This window comes from Vanellus vanellus, assembly GCF_965231255.1.
Source record: "Vanellus vanellus genome assembly, chromosome: 13".
NCBI classification, from domain to species: Eukaryota; Metazoa; Chordata; class Aves; order Charadriiformes; family Charadriidae; genus Vanellus; species Vanellus vanellus.
The window spans coordinates 16,549,805-16,570,120 of NC_138918.1; the positions used below are offsets into that span (position 1 = coordinate 16,549,805).

Genomic DNA, 20,316 nt, shown 5'->3' on the forward strand with positions numbered 1-20,316 from the left:
CTCTCTGCGACTCTCCTGCATGCTTCATTTTAATTGCAAGCCCTCCTGCAGGAGGAACGGAAATAATTAAAGCTGGTTTGAATCTGCGTTTCTTTGTACTGTTGCGTAATGGGAACAAATATTACTCTGTCAGTTCCACGTTGTTATCAGTGCTCATTCAAAATCAAAAGATTAACAGTGTTTTTGTTTTAACGTTACTTTTAAACTCTTCGATGAGATGATAATTTAGATAGAATGCAGTTCGCTTAGAGCATTTGATTTTCTTCCCCTCACCCATTCGGGTCAATTATTTCAATTTCTAAGGGTGCGTCACGTGGCTTTTCTTTCTCCTCAATCTGCGCCACATTGTTCTTCAAGGATAAGTCAGGGAAAGTAGAATAAACCAAAATGTAGTAGCAACATTGCTCACTCTTCTGTTATCCTTTCCTGTTTTCAGGTGACAGTGACTGACCACAAATACAAGAGTGGCTTTTCTGAAAAAGTCCTACCTGACTCAGAATAATGGATATAAAAGATAGAAGACATCGTTCTCTGACGAGGGGCCGGTGTGGAAAGGAGTGTCGCTATACAAGTTCTTCACTGGACAGTGAAGACTGCAGAGTACCAACTCAGAAGTCTTACAGCTCGAGTGAGACACTGAAGGCGTACGATCATGACACCAGGATGCACTATGGAAATCGAGTTTCTGACCTGGTTCACAGGGAGTCGGATGAGTTTCCAAGACAAGGTACGTTTAAAGTCGGAACTGGTTTAATTTACAGTAATCTTCAGTAGACAATCTCTGTCGCTTGTTAAAGCGCACCAGGAGATATCAGGGATTTTAATGAAAGAACTGTAAGAGAATGGATGCCATTTCACCGTTATTTCAACTGTTTTGTGTTAAATTAGGAAGCTCTTTCTCTTCTCAGGTGTCCGATAGTGTTGGAATTTGCTCTTTGTAAATGAGGCAAACCAAAACGTTTGATAAACAGGAATGCTGGTGACCCTTAACCAGATGTTGTATTTGTCCCGGATCTCAAGGTTGGCCGATATGCTCGCTTTGTAGGCTGTTTCCTAGGTTCATTTTAGAAATAATAATGTCATTTTCACCTAAACTTGTCATTCTCTAACAGAGTACCTGTATTGAAGATAACTCAAATACTGTTATGGTAAAACCCCATATGGCCAACGTATATTCAGTATTGATCAGGTGCCTCAGAATTCCTTTCCTCTTCTTAACTGCTGTGTAATTGAAATGTAGGAAGGGGAATGCTATTTCCTCCGACTTCATTTTGTCACTGCTTAGCCTTCACCTCATAAAAACTGGAAGGAGGAAGCTCATCTAATTACTTTTATAATTGGCCATAACACGTTATCTCAGCGTTGAGATCCTAGAACTAATATTGAAATAACCTGCGCAGGTGAACTTGTAAGCAAGGTGAAGTAATCTCTTCTTTTATAAAATGATCCTCTCTTTAAATACCTGTTATGTCTAAGGAATTAATGAATTAACAATCTAAATGTTTTTAGTTCCAAAACTGTGATATTATGCCTTTACGCTGTACACACACGTAGTTTTACTCTCATTCGGGTATTTGCTTATCTTAGTAAAATGTAAGGCTCTGTGTTGAAACCATTCATGAGCATCGCTTCATAGAAACAGTGTCTAATTATCTGGTTAACTTGACCAAATAGCCGGATTAAATTGCCACTCGGTCAACAATTAGGTATGGTTTTTAAAATAAATTACTTGGTTTAGTTTCAGTTGAAGAATCAGATATGGTTTATATCAAGCAAGATATAGGCATAAATTTATAGCTCTCAACGGAAGGTGAATTATCTAGTACACCTTTAAATGCCGAAACTTTATTATTTTATATTTGTGCTTGTGAACGGCATATGATAGTTCTCTCTACACACTTCTAATAGTGTGACTCAGGAAATACTAAGTTATCACGCTTTTCTGTGGAGCTCATTCAATGGAAGGTCATTTTTTTCATACTTGATATCACATCATGCAACTTGCTTAAAGTATTCTGCCAGCAGTCAGTGTCTGTCTTCACCTTTAAATCAAAATATCTATTAATTAGCATCTCTAATTAAACCCTTGTCTAATCCCTTATTTCTCTCGTGTTTGTTTACATACATTTGGAAGTGTTTGCACTGTGCTTGGTCTATCACACACGCAGTTCTATTTTCTGAGGTAATCTGTGTTCTTGTAGGGGCTTTCTTCGCTTATAGGTATTTACCCAGAGATAAGGCATCAGACTGCAGCTGGATCATGTGAGCTACTGGAGCCATTTTCACTGTGGTTTGCTCAGCCTTTGTGTACAGGAGTCATCTAAATATTACTTTTCCCTATCTCAGTGATTGATGCTTCAGCTCAAGTGCCTCATTTTAGTTTCCAGGTCATTATTTGGCATTTCATGAGATGTTCTTTTTTCTTGATTACTGATTTGACAACTGTTCATCCTCCTCCTGTTCTTAATGTGTTCTTATCTGCCCTCTTTATGAAGGGGAGTGTAAATTGTTGGTAACTGAATGGAAATGCTCAGATACTTTTTTTATTATTATTTTTTCCTCCTCCTAGTCTGTGTTGTATGTCTAGATGAATAAAGTTTATTGTAGAGGACCAAAGCGTTGGGATGGTTTTGGGTTTTTTTTGTTTTGTTTGTTTTTTTAAATAATATGAGCATTAACTCCTTATTTTCCAGCTTTTGTGAAGTTTCCAAGCAAATTTCTTTAGAAAATAAGCCTGTATGATGATTCTTCGTATTTGAAAGCTTGGTATCTTTCTGACTGTACAGTTCCTCTACTGACATGAAATTTGAGATAATGTGGCAAGTAGGTCTAAATTAAGACTTTGTACATGTTCTCACTTCTTACATTAATACTATATGGATAAAAATGTGGTTCATACGGTAGGAAATACTGTTCATTACATCTTATGCATGTGGTTTCCAGCTGCAGACATCTAGAAATTTATACATGTAAATTTATTCTAAATTTGAGTGGGTGTTTTGATGGGATTAAATTCTGTAGGAAATAAACATACTTAAAATAAATAGTCTTTAGAGGATTTTTTATTCTTCTATTATGAAAAAGCTTGACATATTTTTTTGAGCAATTGTAGATATTTTTCTCAATATTTTGTCTCTTCTGTTAGTAAAGCTGTATGCAGTTGACTTTCTGAAAAGTATCCGGTTTAACCGTGCCACTGGAACTGCTCAAAGCAGTTGGTTTTAGCTGCTGCCAGATCATACGTTACTTGGTTTTGAAAATCTGTTAAGCGTAATACCACGTTGTACTAATTCCATTTTTGTTTACGATGGTTCGACAGTGAAATGCTAATAACAAAAGCTATATTCGGAGCTCAGAAGTCTGAAACAGATCATCTTGGTTTGCTTTAGTGTTTTACTGTCTTCCTGCTCTGACTTGTCTCATTCTTCGTGAAACGGCAGGCCTCTGAAGTATAAATACCTCTTTAAGCTAGCGTGAATAAAGCAGTTGATAGGAAAATTGAATGTTGATGGACGTTTAGCTCTGAGAATACAACTTAAAAACTTTGTCATTGTTTGCATGTTTGGAAGTCAGCTTTTTGTGCTAATCGTTGACAAACGTGCCTACCAAAGGAAGTTGTTCTTTGCCATAGATGCTACTGCTACTACCTGCTGTGGTATTTGGAAGCTTTGGTATAAAGGCATGAAGGGTGACATGACTATGTATTAACTTAGGCACCTTAGTCTGGCATTACTTCAAGCGTACTTTTCCTAAGAAGTTTACTTGTAATTTTTCTAAGTAATGAAATTCCCCTTTTTAAGTCCGTTTTTAACATATCAGTAACAATATTTGTACAAAGTCAGTCAGAATAGGTTTGGTATTTTTGTGTTAAGTTTATTTTCTGTCATCTTCCAGACAGGTGTTCCGATTCTTGACTAATGACAGGTCCGATGCATGCTTGAGCTATTAAGTTGCCTTAGATTTTCCCATTGTATAGATAGATATGTATTTGTAATTTCAATACCTGCACTGGATATTCATTATTCAATCGATATGAAAAATACAGTCCTTCAGTGGATCTGAGACAGCACTCAAACGTTACAAGTTATATTTAAAGTTGAGGAGTCCTTTTTGAATACTATATTTTAAGATGAATAGAAACTTTTCTACTCTCTGCTAGGATATGTCAAAAGCTTGACAATAGTTCTGATGCCTCTCAATACTTGGAATATTTTACAATCTTGTGATAATATGTGAATTTCTCTATATGCCATGTATTTTTCCACCAAAGAGAACCAATTATCAAACTTTATTTTTTTTTTTTTTTTTTTTTGTTAAAGGCATTACCTTCTTTCTGACTTCGTCTGCTGACACAGCATAGTGAAGGTAGATGTCCGTAGAGGCAAAAAATGAGGATTTTGGAAAACTTTTCTTTAAAGAGGTTGCTTTGAAAGACAACTTTTCTTCAAGTAAACTTTGTAACCAAATTGTACTTAAAAGAAGACTAGAGAGTTGTTACGAGTTTTGAACTGGGTTTGAAAGGGATGATTGTAAACATTACTATTCCAGAGTTCCTCACTTGGCATTCATAGCTCCTGGATTTTGTATTTCTGCCGGAGCCAAACGCCAGGCTTCAGCTGATGCAAAATTTATTAGCCAATAGTTCTACTGAATTGACTGCTTTCTCATTCCCAGGTCAGACCTAGTTTAGCAGTAAATCTCTGCTGTGAAATGTTAGAACAACTAGAGTACATGATTGAAGTTATTAAAAGTAAGTCTAAAAAATGCATTCATATTAAACTGGGCCGAACAGTCTTTTGAAATATTTTTATTATTTTTACCACAGTTTCAATGCTTTGTATATGTTGCAGCATCTCTTATTGTATGGCAAGATAAGTTCAGTAAAGAACAATAGCCAATACCTTTCTGTATGTCAGCTCAAATTCCCTTTTTTAGTCTTTTATACTTAAAAACATGTACTTTTTGCATCCTGTTTAACACTATAGGTCTGTTAACAGGACTTAGAAAAGAGTAGTGACAAGGATTATAATAAATCCCTTATAATGTCCCTTAAGATTGACCGGTATTTTTATTGACATCAAATAGAAAATTAGGTTATCGCAGTAGAATTCTCAGAGAGGGGCACTTGGGAAGGTATAATGCACTCAGTGTTCTTTCACATGAAGTTGTGTTACTATGCTGTACTACTCACCATCTCTTGGGTATTTCATACTGCATCTTTTCTCCGTCTATATTGAATAAAAAAGAAAAATATCAATTAAAAGAAAAGCAAAACCAAAGCAACCCAAACCAGTTTGATGAATCAACATTTTATTTTTTACAGCCTACTCTAGGGCAGCTCTGATTGCTGAGAAAAAAGAATGTTGTTTTCTCTTCTTCTTCTTCACATCATAAATCTGTCACCAAAAAATTTACTGGGACGCATTTGAAGAACCACGCTGCAGTAATACTGTTTCACGAGAGTGATTAAGCTTGTTCAGATTTAAAGTTACTGTGGTCAGGTATTCTGTGGTCAGCAGTGACTGACGCGCTGCTGTATAGAGGGGGTAGTTGGTCTTGCAGGTTCTCAGGCTAACTAGACTTTGTCTCACTGCTTATATTCCCGGGAACACCAAGATGAGATTTAGGTCATCTTGTCATCAAACATGAGTTGTACTTAACTTTTAGGCTCAAATTAGTGTATCCCTTCCAAATCCAACTGAGTTATACTAATCTTAGTTCTAATATTTCTTTCCAGAACCTGTGACCTTTGGAAAATTAAATGTTTGATATGTAGATTTGGATTAAAGACATTAAAGAAAACTTTTTCTTGTACTCTGGTTAGAGTGGGAGCACATTCTTAGTTTTCCTTTGTTATGTTAGGTTTTCAGTGGCATTCTGCAATATGTTGCTTTTCAGTATATCCGTACCCGTACATAATCAAACCAGATCCGAGGCAGAGGCAGGTGGCAGAAGCTTAAGAAAGAAACCCTTAACATGGCATCAGATGTAGGGTACCTTGTGTGGGGAAAAAGGCCTCAAGGCAAATTTCCTGTTATAACCGGTACGCACAGGCAACTTGCACTGCTGTTGAATCAAGATTTACTTTGGTTTTAATGGTTACCCAAGAGATGCGTGATCCCAGTGTGAAATATTTATTCAGGTGAGACAACGGCAGTCGATTTCTGTTCTCTAGAAGGCACGGCATTAGTGAGAAATAAAGGTTTACATTTTAATATATATACCTTAATTATTAAAGCAAAGGTGTTGAATAGCTCCCTCCCCATGGCTCCCTCCTCAAATCATAACAGATTATATGGTTCTTGTTGTTAAGTCATTTAAAGACATGAAAGCACTCTTCATCTGTACTCTCATCTTTGTTGACATTGTTAATAATGGAGCCAGCATTACTAGACTAGCAAATAAATCGAAGTACAAACCTGTATAGCGCCCTGCCCCAAATATGCTTTTAGGACAGGAAAATGTTAAGAAAGTCTAACCCAAAATCTAACATGCCTCTCTCGTGTATACTCTAGCATCAGTCAAGTGGCCTTTTGAGCTGTAATATTAAGATCTGCTGGTAAATAGGAATTAAACTAAAACTTCGTGTATATTAGATCTGAGTCACAATAACATAAAATCAGTAGGAATTCTCTTTAGAAGTGACTCCTCAGGGAAACATCATGGCATAGGCTCTCAGTCTTCAGGGTACTTCCAAGTACGTATGCAGAAATCATTTCCTCTTGTTCTTTTTGTGGATGTTTTTTGGTGGTTTTGTTTTTTCTTATTTTTGCCCCCTTCTTAGGCAGCAAGCTCCCTGATTCGTAAATGGTAGTTTAAATCAGTTTTTCTGATAATCTCTTACTTTCCACTTCCTTTTGTTCCTCTTCCATGCTCCTTTCTTGGCGTTTCAGCATTTTATATCTTCTTATGTCGTGACTTAATTTGATGCGTGTGGTTGGTTGCTCGGACCTGCTGGGACTGTCGGTTGAGAAATCGGACTGTCTAACACCACGGACTTGTTGAATGAAGGTGTGACTCTTGCTCTTTTACCTGTTTGACTAGTTGAGGCAGCTTCTACATCAGCATCTTGGCTGTTAGGAGTCCTCCTCCGAGAGAGCAGATACTGAATGACAGGAGATGTATTCCAGCCCGGCAATTCAGAGGTGTCCGTTGCAATACAGCATGTTGAAGTGGTTTAAGTGTCATTGGTATAGAAAGAATGTAATCAACTAGCATGCTAAATACACAGTGTAATCAATTAAAGTATTACCGTGAATCTTGTTCTTGGGGAACATAATAAAGATGAAGTTGGAGTTTAATAAAATACTGTCTTCTGAAACTTTATATAGAGAAGCTATGATGCTGACAGAGGACTCCAGTAATAATTAATATGACCAGTGCTGAAAAACACAGTACTATTCTAATATTAATATGTATTTGTAGAATAAACAACAAATGGCTAGACGTAATATGTGAATTCTGTGTACACACACAGTTTCTCTCAGGGAATAACTTTTTATTCTTGGCAGTTTCTCTCCTAGTGATCATTATTAAAAATCAGGCTTTGTTTACAGTTTAAATAAGAGAATCAGAATGCAGGGATTTCCGATGCAGATATATAGGTATATATAAACTTATCTTCCTTTTTTTCCTAAACAGTTATTTAGCTTTCAAAAAGAGCTTCTGCTTTTTTTTTTTTTTTTTTTTTTTTTTTTTTTTACTGCTGCTGTACTGGATTCGTCGTTAGTTGATTATTAAGTTTAACTTGGTTCTGTTTTTTTAATCATTTACAAAGTTACATGAACATTATGTAAACTTGATAGAAAAGGATAGCTTTTAAAAAGTAGACATTATCAACTCATATAGTTATCACACAATGTGAATAAAAGAAATTTTTAAAAAACCTTAGGCCTACTCTAGAATAGGCTTAGTAACCATTTTAATGCAAATACCTTTTCAAAAGCACTTCAAAATTAATAGGAATTATGCTTCCTGTACTTTATAGTTACAAATTTGTATCAAGCAAAAAGATCTCGTGCTTCAAAATAGAGGACTAGGGTTTGCTCACGTTATAATGCTAGGGCCTGACTGAATGTTGAAGAAAAACTATTCTTTGTATGTGTTTTTTTTTTTCTCCTCATCCCTTTGCTCAGCTATGTAATAGAAGGCTAAGACTTTGGATACTGAAAATAATAATTTTTGATCCTATAAATCCTTCTCCATTTTCTCATACGCACACGTGCACACACTCTTCTTAGAAGTTTGTAATATTTAGGCACATCCATGTGGAGCATCCATGCCCTTTCTCGTATTAAAATCCATCGTAAAGGGAGATCACGTACTCCAAGGAGATGAAATATTTTTATTTTTTTTTTAAAAGATACTCTAAATGAAAATACTTATTTCTTGATTAATCCTACTAACAAAAATGGCTAACTCGTGCAAATTCTGCAAATATTCCACCTTCTCTGGGTTCTTTTCTTCAGAAGGATCTGCAGTTTAACATGGTATTTTCCAGCAAGAAGGGTTTGGAAAGGAGGCTGATTACCTGTGAGTGTTCTCAAACTGATGAAAAGAGGAGACTCGGATGCTTTTCTAATACACCTATTACCATGAAAATCTGAGATTTTAAAAGGTTTTATGCTTGATCTCGGTTTGAATGGGGCATCTTTGTCCCTGCATCCTAGACATGTACCAGAAAATTAGTCTTTAGAAGTCATGTAGTCCAGGTTTTGCTTTACTGAATATTGTTTTGTTTCTGGTGTGAATTTGGGAACCCCTCTAACTTCTTTTCTGGTAAAGAGAAATAAGACCATTTGCTTCTCTTTTGCCTTTCTCATAATACAGGAAGAAAGAAACATTTAAATAAAATGGAAGTCCGTGAATTTTAAACAGGCCAAAGACATTTGGGTTGGGTTATACATTGTTGAATTGATGACCAATTCACTTAAATCTTATAAATGGGAATCAAAATTAGTAGAAAAGAAAATGAGAAGCAAGCATAACAGGGTAAGCAGGGTCTGGCATCTTTTATTTGTTCTTTTTGGTTTCTATTATTTCTCTCTGGATTCGGAGTTTAAGGTCAGGAGGCATACTGGTTATCTTGTTTGCCCTGTTATCCAGTTGCTCATGAACTTTCATCAGATTATTTCTATACTAATCCCAGTAATCTGTCCTTGAATGAAGCACATTCTGGAGTCTTGAAAACGTCAATAGGCAGAAAATCCATTGTTTCCACTGGCGGGCAGTGTCTGTGGGAGGTCAGCCTCCGCGTTAACAGCAGATGACTGCTTCTCTTTGGATTTTGGAAACTGGCTTCAGTTGGTAGCCAGCAGGTCTGGTGATGCCCTTTTCCATTTTATTGGAGCACCCATAATACCAGTGTTTTTTCTTTACAGATTCAATTAGATGCTGCAGTTAGGCCAGTTGTCTTTTCTAGGAGCTTGCTCTATCTATCTAGGTAGAGCTCTTCAAGCATCTGCCTGTATAGTATCATCTTCTCTCCTGAATTCAGATTTATTGCTTGTTTCTAAACCCTTTCCTATCTTTTAGCTTTTCTGTAAAGGAAGCCAAATGTACCATAGCAATGCCGTATATGCCTTAGTGACGTGGATAAAGGCATGTTGAAGAGACAGTGACATGTCTAAAGATAGCCCTTTCACGCTACTTTCATGTTTTTAAATCCAGACCTCAGCTAGCTTTTTCTGGCAGCAGTCAGTTCCTGCTGAGCTGCTGGTCCTTCACGGACTCTAAATTTTTTTCAGACTCTAGATAGCTGACTAGACAAAATAGCATGCAGATATTTTTATATATTGCTATTTTTTTCTACAAGTGCTTAGCTGGAAGTGTCTTACAGTGAATGCAAAAGTACATGTCTGTGAATGTAGACCATATTGGAAACAGAGATTTACTGTCCCAAAGTGTAATGCTTACTCAGCCATCTGATGAGATTTGAGCACTAAACAGTTTGAGAGGGATGCATAAAGCTGTTTTATTACAAGATGCTGTTATGAATTGTAGCAGCTTTCCTTATGGTATACTGCTGTTGCCAAACAAGTTGCATGAATGTAAGCAGTTTTATTTGTAATTACTTGCTTCCATTTCCTTAGAATATTTGGGTTATAGCTGTTTGTGATTCCTGCTCCTCTGCTGGTGGCAGTTCCTACATCCTGCTTAATTCAGAATCAAAAGATATCTCTTAAAACTGTTTGGAAAAAAGCCTCTCTGAGGAATGCTGGTTCTTATACATGGTATAGAATGGGTCTGCGATGTTTGTGTGTGTGTGTGTGTGTGTGTGTGATAGAACCTTATTAAAATGGATGCAGAAAGCTTATACAGGAAAATTAAAAAGAAAAAAAAAAACAAAAAAAAAAAACAACCCCAAGTTCTCTGTTTCTTCTTAATGCGGTGAAAAGTGAAGTAAGATTTCATTTTAGCTGAATTTGAGCAAGACCAGAGAATGGAGGGAGGAACTACCTGCTTAAAGAAATGTTATGGAAAACACAGTAGTTAAGTATTAGGCTATTTTCTAAACTTTGGTCAAAAACTGGATGTTACAAACTGAATTTGACACCTGAAAATGTTCTTGGCGTAACGCTAAAAGCAGTGCCTGTTGTCTCGCTTACGATTCTGTTCTCTCAGCTCTGTGTAACTACCATCGTGTTGTATGATGCTAGCTAGCTCTGTTTTTCTTAGGACAATCAAATGTTTTCACAATCGTTGCTTATCACAAACTAAGATATTTGCTTGAAGTACATTTAAGAGAAGAACAGTTTGATCGTTAGTACTGAAATATCTCTTCAGTGTAGTTTGTCCAGTGTAATTTTGGTAGTGAAACTATCTGTTTGTCTTCTCTTGATTACCATGCAAGACGCTCCTTCGGCTTAAAAATTTTGCTTGGAAGATCTTACCAATATCCATCCTGTTCTATTGCTTGCATTGCTTCCTTTAACCAAGTCATCAGCCCAGGTATGCCTTGGCACTCCTGGTACTGTAAGCATCTTTTAGCTGCATGCACGTCACTGTCGTATTCCTTTTTTCCTTCCTTATCAGCTCATTTACCCGCTCTGAAGTTCTGAATCTTGGTAGTTGCTGCCACTGTCTGTCTTCTCTTGGTGTATCTGTTCAGTGTAGTCATACGTGACCTAAACTTCCTGGAAAGTTTCATGTATGATGGGATTACAGAGAGCCACAGACGAGGTTTTTCAGTTTGGTAGTTCTGCCAGCTGGTGAAGAATGTAAAGAAAAGTCAAATTTCAAGAAAGTTTAAACAAATATCAGTAGTATTTTTTCCAGTATTATGTCTGAAAAAGCTAGAATAGCAATTGGTCTGTTTTTACCTAGAAATTAGCAAGTTGTCTGCTGACTGCTGGCTAGAAACAAGTTTAAATTTTGGTTATATGAAATAATAAGCGTTCAGCTGCAAGATGACTCAGTTCAATACAACTTCGTCTTCTACATTAATCAGTTCAGTTTGTATAAGTATTGAAGTAAAAATTATCAGTATTTTAGGTTTTGCTCCTTAAGCTAGAGGCAATATTAAGTCTGATAATTTAAAAAATAATAATAACGAAAAGAGACCCTCATGTTGAAGAAATTGCATAAATTTCTTTCCCTCATGCAAATGGCCCATTCTGTGGTAACTGGTCTAGCACAGTATTCTAGGTTTTTTTAATTGCTTCCAGTAGAACACTGAGTTTTAAAGAATGCGCTTCAAGATCACATACTAAGTATTATAAATATAGTATTAATATTTCAAATTCTGTAGTTAGAGGACCAAAAAAACCTTTTTATAAGTAATATTCCATTGAATTTCATAGTGATAACCAATTGTTTCTTGGAGTTTTTCTATCCCTAAGATAGGCATTTGAACAATATCGATGCAAAGCTACAGTGGTGCTTAATCTCTGGGAAACTACTACCTTCAATGAAAGGTATCCACAATATGCTAAAAGTTTACTACACAAAAAGTGATAATCTGGACACGATTATTGCTTAAGTAATCTTACCAAAGAGTTGGAGAGGTGGGGAGGGCAGTATTAGTCATGTAGTTTCTTTTATTTTCTAACGAGTCTGCTAAATTTGGTGCAGTTATGTTTTGGCACCAATTTAAAACTCATGACAGTGACTAAAATTTTCTGTATGGATAGACAGCTAAATGTGTGTGCCCCTACTAAGTTTTTTCTATAAACTCTTACAAACACAAAAATAAAACTCGCGAGACAGTATTGCCAATATCTGCTTCAAGCACTGAATTTATAAAGTAGATTGTTAATAATATGAGGAATGATATATCACAGCTGTAATTCTGTGTCTTCTAAAGTTAATGAACAGTTATAATTTTCATAATGAAAAATTAAAATAAGGTTAAAGTGGTTTATAAGACTGCCTACAGATCTAGCAGCGGTCTAATTAGAAGAAAGAACATTACATTTGAGGGACTTGGAAATACATTTTATCTTGTATTGATAGAGGACTAAAATCCTGTACTTGTATTTAGGGTTCTTTGAATGTGGACGATTCAACCAGAACGCAGCACCGAAAAATGAAATGTTATTTGCTCTCTGAAATCACTGTGTACACAACAGATTGTGGTTTTAGATGTCTTCAGTACTTCAGTTATGTGATTCTCTCTTGTTGACTCAGTGCAACAATCTCTCATCTGTGTTTGCCTGTTTCTCTACCGTTCCTTAAGTAAAATGAACCTTTGAGCTCGTTTTTACTATTAACAAACTGTAATGAAGCTTTCGTTACTGTGCCTTGGCTCTTCTGGGGTAACGCAACAAAGCAATGCAGATGAGGTGCTGGCTTAGCGTATTAAGGTCCTTTTGAACAAGCCCACTACCCCCGACTGTTTGCCTTTGGGAGACGGTGTTGCACAGGTAAGGCTCAGCTTGGTTTTTACAACTGATCCTTAAAGAAAACACCTGACTTGGATGACATTCAGCTTCAAACCACAAGAAGCTGCCGTGACATGTTTTCCGTGCTCTTGCGTTGCCCCGAGCATCAGTGCAGGGGTGGGATGTGTGTCGCTGCGCGTGGCAGGGTCGGAAGCTGCGAAGCTGCCTTCTCTTCCCACGGGTGTTTGCCAGGAGGGGGGCTGGGGAGACTCCATTACGTGCTGGGAAGCTTTGAGGGGTCGACAGCACAGAAACTGAGACGAGCATTGTAATACTACACTACCCTGAACTTGTTTTTCATTTTGTGTAATCCAGAATGACTGTAATTGAGAGCATATTTGGAATAAGCAGGCTTTGTGGTTATCAAATATGTCAGCTTTGCTTTTTATGTTTATATGTCGGCTTTGTAACTCTTATAAGCTGTTACCGCATGACAGACTCCTCCATCTTAAATTCAGTCTCTTAAATTCATCTTCTTCCTTCATTTTTTTTGACAGCATAACAATGTTATACCTTGATCCAAGTATACCTTCCCCGCACAGGGGGTTTCTGTGTGCTGGGTTTTTTTGTGTGGATATTACTACGCTAGGCAGAGCAGTCCTTGTTAATAACATTCCTGTGAAGTATTGTTTTAGAGTGAATTTTCTGTTGATCTCTGTGTTTCCTCGTTATTTCTACAGCTTGCAAAAACATAATGGGATAGGATTTATCCAGTTTTACTCCAGTGTCTCTCTCACTGCTGAGGATCTTCGTATCCAGTTTAGGATACTGTATACAAAAAAAAAAAAAAAAAAAAAATTTCAGAAGTGTGGCAACCTATTCTCTTACCATACAGATGTGATATTTATGAAACAGAAACTTTGGCGTTCCAAAACACAAGGATTATCTTTAGAACAAGTTGGGGTATCTGTGCATAGGAACAACTTAGAATAAACAAAATGACTTGGCAGATTAAAGAAACCCAAAATTAAGAGGTGATTTTCACAGTTGTAATATTGTGTTGTAAAATATACAAATATGGTTTAATGGTACTGATTTGGTTATACAGTCTAAAGTATCAATTTGCTCAGCTGTGTAGTGGTGGATTGTGAGAACAGGAATTTAATTTATATTGAAATTTGTTTTCCTGAAAATTACGATTTTCCTAACGTATAATGGTTTTGAATGCTATTCTAAGAATATTTTAATTACCCTGGCATCACTATTTTTGTATCCTTACTGTTTAAGCTATAGTTGGAGAGGGTGAAGTCCATATTCTTTTTCTCCCTCTTTTCACTTTCTGTCTTCCAGATCACAGAGAAATTGCAGGAGTGAGTAGATTGGTCAGGCATGGGGAAGACTTCTCTACTTGTGTTCGCACCAGGAATGTGCAAACATTAAACAAATGGCTCAAATTGATAAGAGATTTACCTTAGATCCTCTTCGTGTGGCTTAAACAACGTTTCGGAAGCGAGAAGATATGCTAGCATATCCGGAAATGTTGTTTCTGGAATGCACGCTGAATTTCCACAAAACAATTGACTACACTAAGCCCATGGGCGTGTTTATTGTACTGTTTTTCAGAATGAAAATTAAAAGCTGTGTTTCTGGAGCTCGCATGACTATTTAGCAAGTAGTTATTGGGAGCATCAGTGAATATCACGTATGCCTCTTTAAAATAAGAGGTATTGTACCGGATGTGTTTAAAGCCTACATTAAGTCCAGCAGTATAATTTACTTAGAGCTGTGCTTATACAAAACGCCTGAAAAAATGCAGGATCATTCCATTTAAATTAATCTCGTTCCTATGTCATGAGATGTTTAAAATAAGTACTTATTGTTTGCTCATGTAGGAGAAATTCTCCCCTACAGACATGGCATATCTTAAAGGCCTTTATCACTTCAACTTTGAAGACAGACGGTGAAGTTGAGCTAAATCTCTGCACAAACTTTACCTTCCTACAGCCCTTTTTATTAAAAGATATTTTTCTGTTGTCAGCAGCTCCGAGAAGAGAGTATTGTCGTTTAATTCTGCATGTGCTCTTTGGCAGCCGCAAACCTCCCCCCCGAAAGACCCAAAGGAAATCTGTTAGCAGTTTGAGCAGCTAAAGTAATAAGACGACCCTGTTGCGTGGGAGGGCAAACTGTGTATCTTTATCATTTAACTTCCTCCTGTTCCACTTAAAAACATCTTTGTACGGACTATCTTAAATTCCTGATGACTCGAGGTTGTAAATTAACATACAGCGTAATCTGAAATGCAGATGAGGGGAGAGAGGGCACTTGTGGAAAGTGGCTTCTTGTCTTACTGTCAAGGAGACTGTTATGCTCAAAGTTTTATATTTCTGCTGAAATCTGTAGATATTTTTGGATATGCAGGTGGTAGAGTTTGTCTGTCAAATTTTCTAGTGTTTTTTTTTTTTTTTTTTCTCTCAAGGAATTCTTTGCAAGAATCTTTAGATTATTTGTGGGTTTTTTCATTTTTTTTCCTCTGCATTTGCCAACCAATTACATGATTTTGTCATGCTGGTTGGCCTTTCTTAAGGACTCCTAACCTGTGCGGAATGATACTGGTCAATAAAGGCTTTTAAAATCCTAGAAAAAAATTTCTAGTGAAGCTAAATGAAGTGGCAGTATCCTCAGTGTTGAAAAGGCAATGTAAATTTTTGAGATATGAGGATTGATATGCAAGGGAGTTACCAAGATAAAGAGAAGATGAATAAGGCCAGCCAGGAGCAACGTTGGCAGAGGGATAAAGAAAGAAAGGTATCAGCATAGACTTTAGGGTGCTAAAACTGGAGAGAAGCAGCAAGAAGAGAAAGCATTAGCAGAATTTTTGGAACTAGGTCTTATCTGGAAAGTCTTATCAATGAAGTGGGAAAGAGGCCATCCCAGCCGCGGAAAGAACTGGAAATATGGCTTTGCAGAATAACCTGGAAGGAGGTAAAAGGAAAAGCGTGTGTAAGACGGTATCAGTGGGCCTTGCTCTGTACAGCTTGGGAGCATCAGCTGGTGGTGATGATAAAGATTGCGTTTTGCTTCTTGCCTACAGGGTAGAATTGCTATAAACAACATTAAAATAGAGCTGTGGGAAGCCAATAGCGTGGCTGTAGATGGAGGCAGTACCCTGAAGCTCATCTGCAACGTACGTACTTTTAGCAGAGTAGGCAAACGCTGCTGCGTCCCCGTATACCGTCACGCTCCGGTTGGATCCCCTTCTTATGTCATCTGCAGTATGTTTCCACTTTGGGAAGTGGAAGCCAGGAGAACAGATGGTGTATTCTGCAACCTGGGAAGCCGACCTCAGGAGACGGGCGGGAGGGGAGGGTGTGTTCCAAGCCCAGAAGGGGTTATGAGTGGTGGTGGCAAATATAATGGATGTTCATACTTCTGAGTCTTTCTCTGCTCTTGTTGCTTAGTGCATATGGCACAACTGATGCTTAAGGGTGGCTGAAATGCATGTGGTTGGTTTTATTTACCTGGAAGTCACGTGACTGAACTGCATTTAGCATTCCTTCCTTCCTTCTACAGCTTCTGAGTTGCTGTTTTAACAACAGCTAATGAGCTTTTTCAAATGGTCTTGCTGCCGGCTCCCTTAAATTGTCATTTGGCTTTTTGTGTTAGGTTGGGGGTGGGGGGCGAGCACAAAATGCATTTCCTGAAACATTAAGAAATTTTCTCTCAGTACAGAGCCTTTTTAGCAATTCCCAAGTTCAGTGATGTCCTTTAAGAAGTATTTAGGCTGCGAATATAAATACTATCTCAGCTCTTGAGGGGAAAAGCCTCTTAAATTCGTATTGCTGTATCGTTGTTTAATGTTTCAAAACCACAGACAGACTGCAGGAAGAGCCAATGGCATAACTGGGACTCGCTCTGAAATGCAGTGACAGTCGAGTCCACACCTATATGGGATACCTAATGTGCAAGATTTCAAAATAATCCAATGTTAAACATACAGCTGTCTCAATAAACTACAGTTTTTAACATAGCAAGCTTTGCCTGTAAGTGCAAGAATGCTCTGACAGGCGGGAACCAGACGAAGCGTTGTCCGAGAGCAATGAGGCCCAAGCAAACGACTTGCCCGGAGTCGGCAACCCCCGGGGCGAGGTGCCCAGAGCAGTTTACGGCTGTGAACGGCGGGGTACCTTGGTGTCCCCCGTGGGACGGGCGAGCGGTTGCTGGCTCTTGGAAAGCAATTCCACCTCAGGTAGGTAGTTCAGAAAAAAAAAAAAAGCTTTCCTTATTAACTATGAATTGATTAGATCATTAAATAAGAATTCAGGAGGAATCCTCAACTCTTGAACTGAATCTAAGGTTTTACCGGCACTATGTGTTTTTCCAGTTTTGGTCAACCAACAATGCATTCACGCTATAGAAAATTGAGGAATTAAAATATCATCAAGCGGGTATGATGATTCCACCTTGTTTATTTTGTAGGATGGGTATAACCGAGAGCGCTGGGCTAGTAAGTGGCATTGCTAAAATGCCAATACATTAAAATGCTCTGCATGTACCAGTTGATCTGCTAAAGTTACCCATTGGGGGAACACCAATTTGAAGACACATTTTTTGGTTTTGTAGCCAGATGGAGTTTTGACATATCCTGCCGACAGGTGAAAAGACCGTGATGTTTATATTGTTTGAGATTTTTTTTTTTTTGTCTGTTTTCCAGAACAAATCATAATAAGACTTTCAAAAGCAATTTGGATCAAAAAGTAAATTGGAGGCTGGAAAAGGAAAAATGGCATAAAAGAGGCAAAAGATAACAAAACAATGAGTAATCGAAATGCTGTATCTACTTTTACATCAATATTTTGTTGCTGTGTTTTATCAACCTCAAAGGTTCAGTCTCTCTTTAAAAGACTTTATGATCTGGGAGGACGTTGTTCTTTAGCAGGATAAGGATTTCTGTGATCACCTGATACCCTTTACGCAGTTTAGGTTTTTTATTTGTTGTTTAAATTTTCCAGTGCATTTAACTGTTCAGTATGAATTTACATATAGGGATAAGCAACATAAAAATTAATTTAATGAAAACACTGTTAGGTGTGGAAGGTTGTACTGGTCAGTGGCAAATTTTATCATCTCCCCCCCAATTTCTGAAGAATGTAAAGATGTTTTTGATGTTTTTCGGAAAACTTCAGAAACTTCAGTGCAGATCTAAATTGATATAGTACTGAGACCAAAAAATATACTGAGGTACCTGAGTTTATTGGAGGCAGAGGTAGTGTCTGGTGCATTATTAGGTGGACTTCTCAAGCTCAGGCAATGCTGGACTCAACAGGCAGTGTTCGCATAGACTGCTCTGGATTTGGAATTGCTCTCGTGATATCATCTTTCCCACCTAAGTCTGCTGCAGGGCCTGTAGCTAGGATGCTGCTTTTTTTCTTTCCCTTTTTTTTTTTTTTTTTTTTTTTTTAAAGCCTTTAATTATTAATAGCCGTAGCATATCTGAGTTCACGGTAAAAAGCAGCCATTTTGATTTTTACAGTTTGCATTATGACTTTGTTAATGCTTGCTTACAATGATTTCGTGACTCTTTGGCCACCGCTATTTTTCACGTGTTAGAACGCTCTGTTCGCTTTGCAGTTCTCCTGTGTTGGGGCTGTGTATAAAGCAGCTGTCACTTTGCTAATCTGAAGTGAAATTTCATGTCAGCAGTACAATCATATGCTAGGCTTGGTTTTATTTGTTCCAGAAGAATGTAATATATTATTCTCCCAGGTAGTGTACAAATATTTGAAATGTATTAATAATGGAGCTTTTATATAGATCTGTAAAACGCAGATGACATTTTCCTCTGAATTAGGATTGTTACATGCTACGAGTAATTTTTTCAACCACAGCTCCCCAAAGTACTGTGTTTAGAAGCACCGAAATACATTCATATCATAGTTTTAGTTACATAATTGTGTTTATCTTTTGTTTTATGTAGACATCATTCTTACCATCAGGAAACGAATGTGACAGTACTTTCCAACAATGAGGATTTATTTACTTAGAATGTAAATTTTAGTTTCAGAGCGTTTTGATTAGAAAGGAAGAAAAGCAAAATGATTATTATGAACTATAAAATTATTCAGTACTGATTTTATTAACCGGTAGATAATCCAGGGCACTTTAAGGTGCAATTCCTTTTTCGTCTTTTTAACAGGTCTCTAAATGATAATGAGCTTGTCTTGATGTGCATGTTAATTTGTGGTGAAAGATGGTAAATGAGGAGAGTTACCCAAGATTTAAAGTCTAAGGAAAACAATTTGAAATACACCTACTTCATCTTTTATGTAGCTGAAAATTGTAAAGTGGAAGAAGACAAATACTCAGTTGAATGCTTAAGAGTGAAAAATGTATATGTTTGGAGTAATTCTTTTTTTTTTTTTTTTCCTGAAGAGAACAAAGGCTAAGATTATATATGTCATCCTGGTGTACCAAATCCTATTTAAATAATTATGAGATGTTTGGATTTTGTTATTTTTTGTCTTACTCTAACTCACATATTGTACCATTGGGATAAATTATGTTGGTTCATTCCCATATTACAGACAAAGTACGTGAGAAAAAAGATTAAGTGAGTTGCTTAGAGGCATGAATAACATTGTGAGCAGAAAAAGGAAAAAAAAAATTTGCACTTAGATTAGTAATCCATTTTTATTTATATTAGCTCATATTTTCACTGTTGTTTTTTTCCTTCCTTATCTATTGTAGCATGTATTTTTAACTAATCAAAATTTATTTTGATTCTAAGCAAACTTCTCTGATTAGTGAAACTTCAAGCCATCCATCACACGGCAGAATTTCACTTCAGTTAGTTCGGTGTGTCTTGCCTTCATCTAATTTTCTGGTGTTTCTAGCAAATACATATTGCCTTTATCCATCACAGAAATGTAATAATAATTTAGAAAAATAAAGCTTAGAGTGCTTTATTTGTTGTTACAAAATAGAATTTAAAAATATGAAGGTGAAGTCAAAGACATGCTTTTACTGGGTTTTATTAACATAGGAATTACTCATGTTCAAGCCGTTTGACAGCTTTATTAATATAATTTATTTAATAAAGAAGTCTGACACTGCCGGATTGGGGGAGAACAAAAGATAGTCAAAGAAATGGGAAAGGTAGGCTTCAAGAGACACAATAGTGGAGGCTGAGTTGAGGACTCTCACAGCTTAGAGATGAATGGTAAAATTAAAGGAGAGGAAAATGAAAGGAAGAAGGGAAGAAAAAAATGAGCTGAATTTGCCAAAATTTTTAGGAGTTGTCTAGCTCTGACTTATAAGCGGGAATAAGATCTCAGAAGTCAATGATAACCATGTCTTTCATTGTGAATCAAAGTTCATTTTCTCACTGTGGCGATTCCTTAAAAAATGTAAATGCTACTTGACTGAGCATGTTTTTTGAGAAGACTTTTACCTTGCTGGCTAAACCCAGGATCACTATGCGGGATCTTTTCCAGAGATA

At 37.0% G+C, this 20,316-nt stretch overlaps 1 protein-coding gene across 4 annotated transcripts in view; it reads left to right on the forward strand.

Annotated features, from left to right (window-relative positions):
* Window positions 1-466: 466 nt before the first annotated feature.
* TENM2 (teneurin transmembrane protein 2) overlaps window positions 467-20,316 on the forward strand; it is a gene marked incomplete at its 5' end in the record, with an annotated part of 543,931 nt that continues 524,081 nt past the window's right edge. For all 4 annotated transcript variants that reach the window (XM_082489861.1, XM_082489862.1, XM_082489863.1 and 1 more), the window contains one exon: window positions 467-727. In XM_082489861.1, coding sequence (XP_082345987.1) covers window positions 502-727 — 226 coding nt within the window. The remainder of the gene's footprint in view (window positions 728-20,316) is intronic.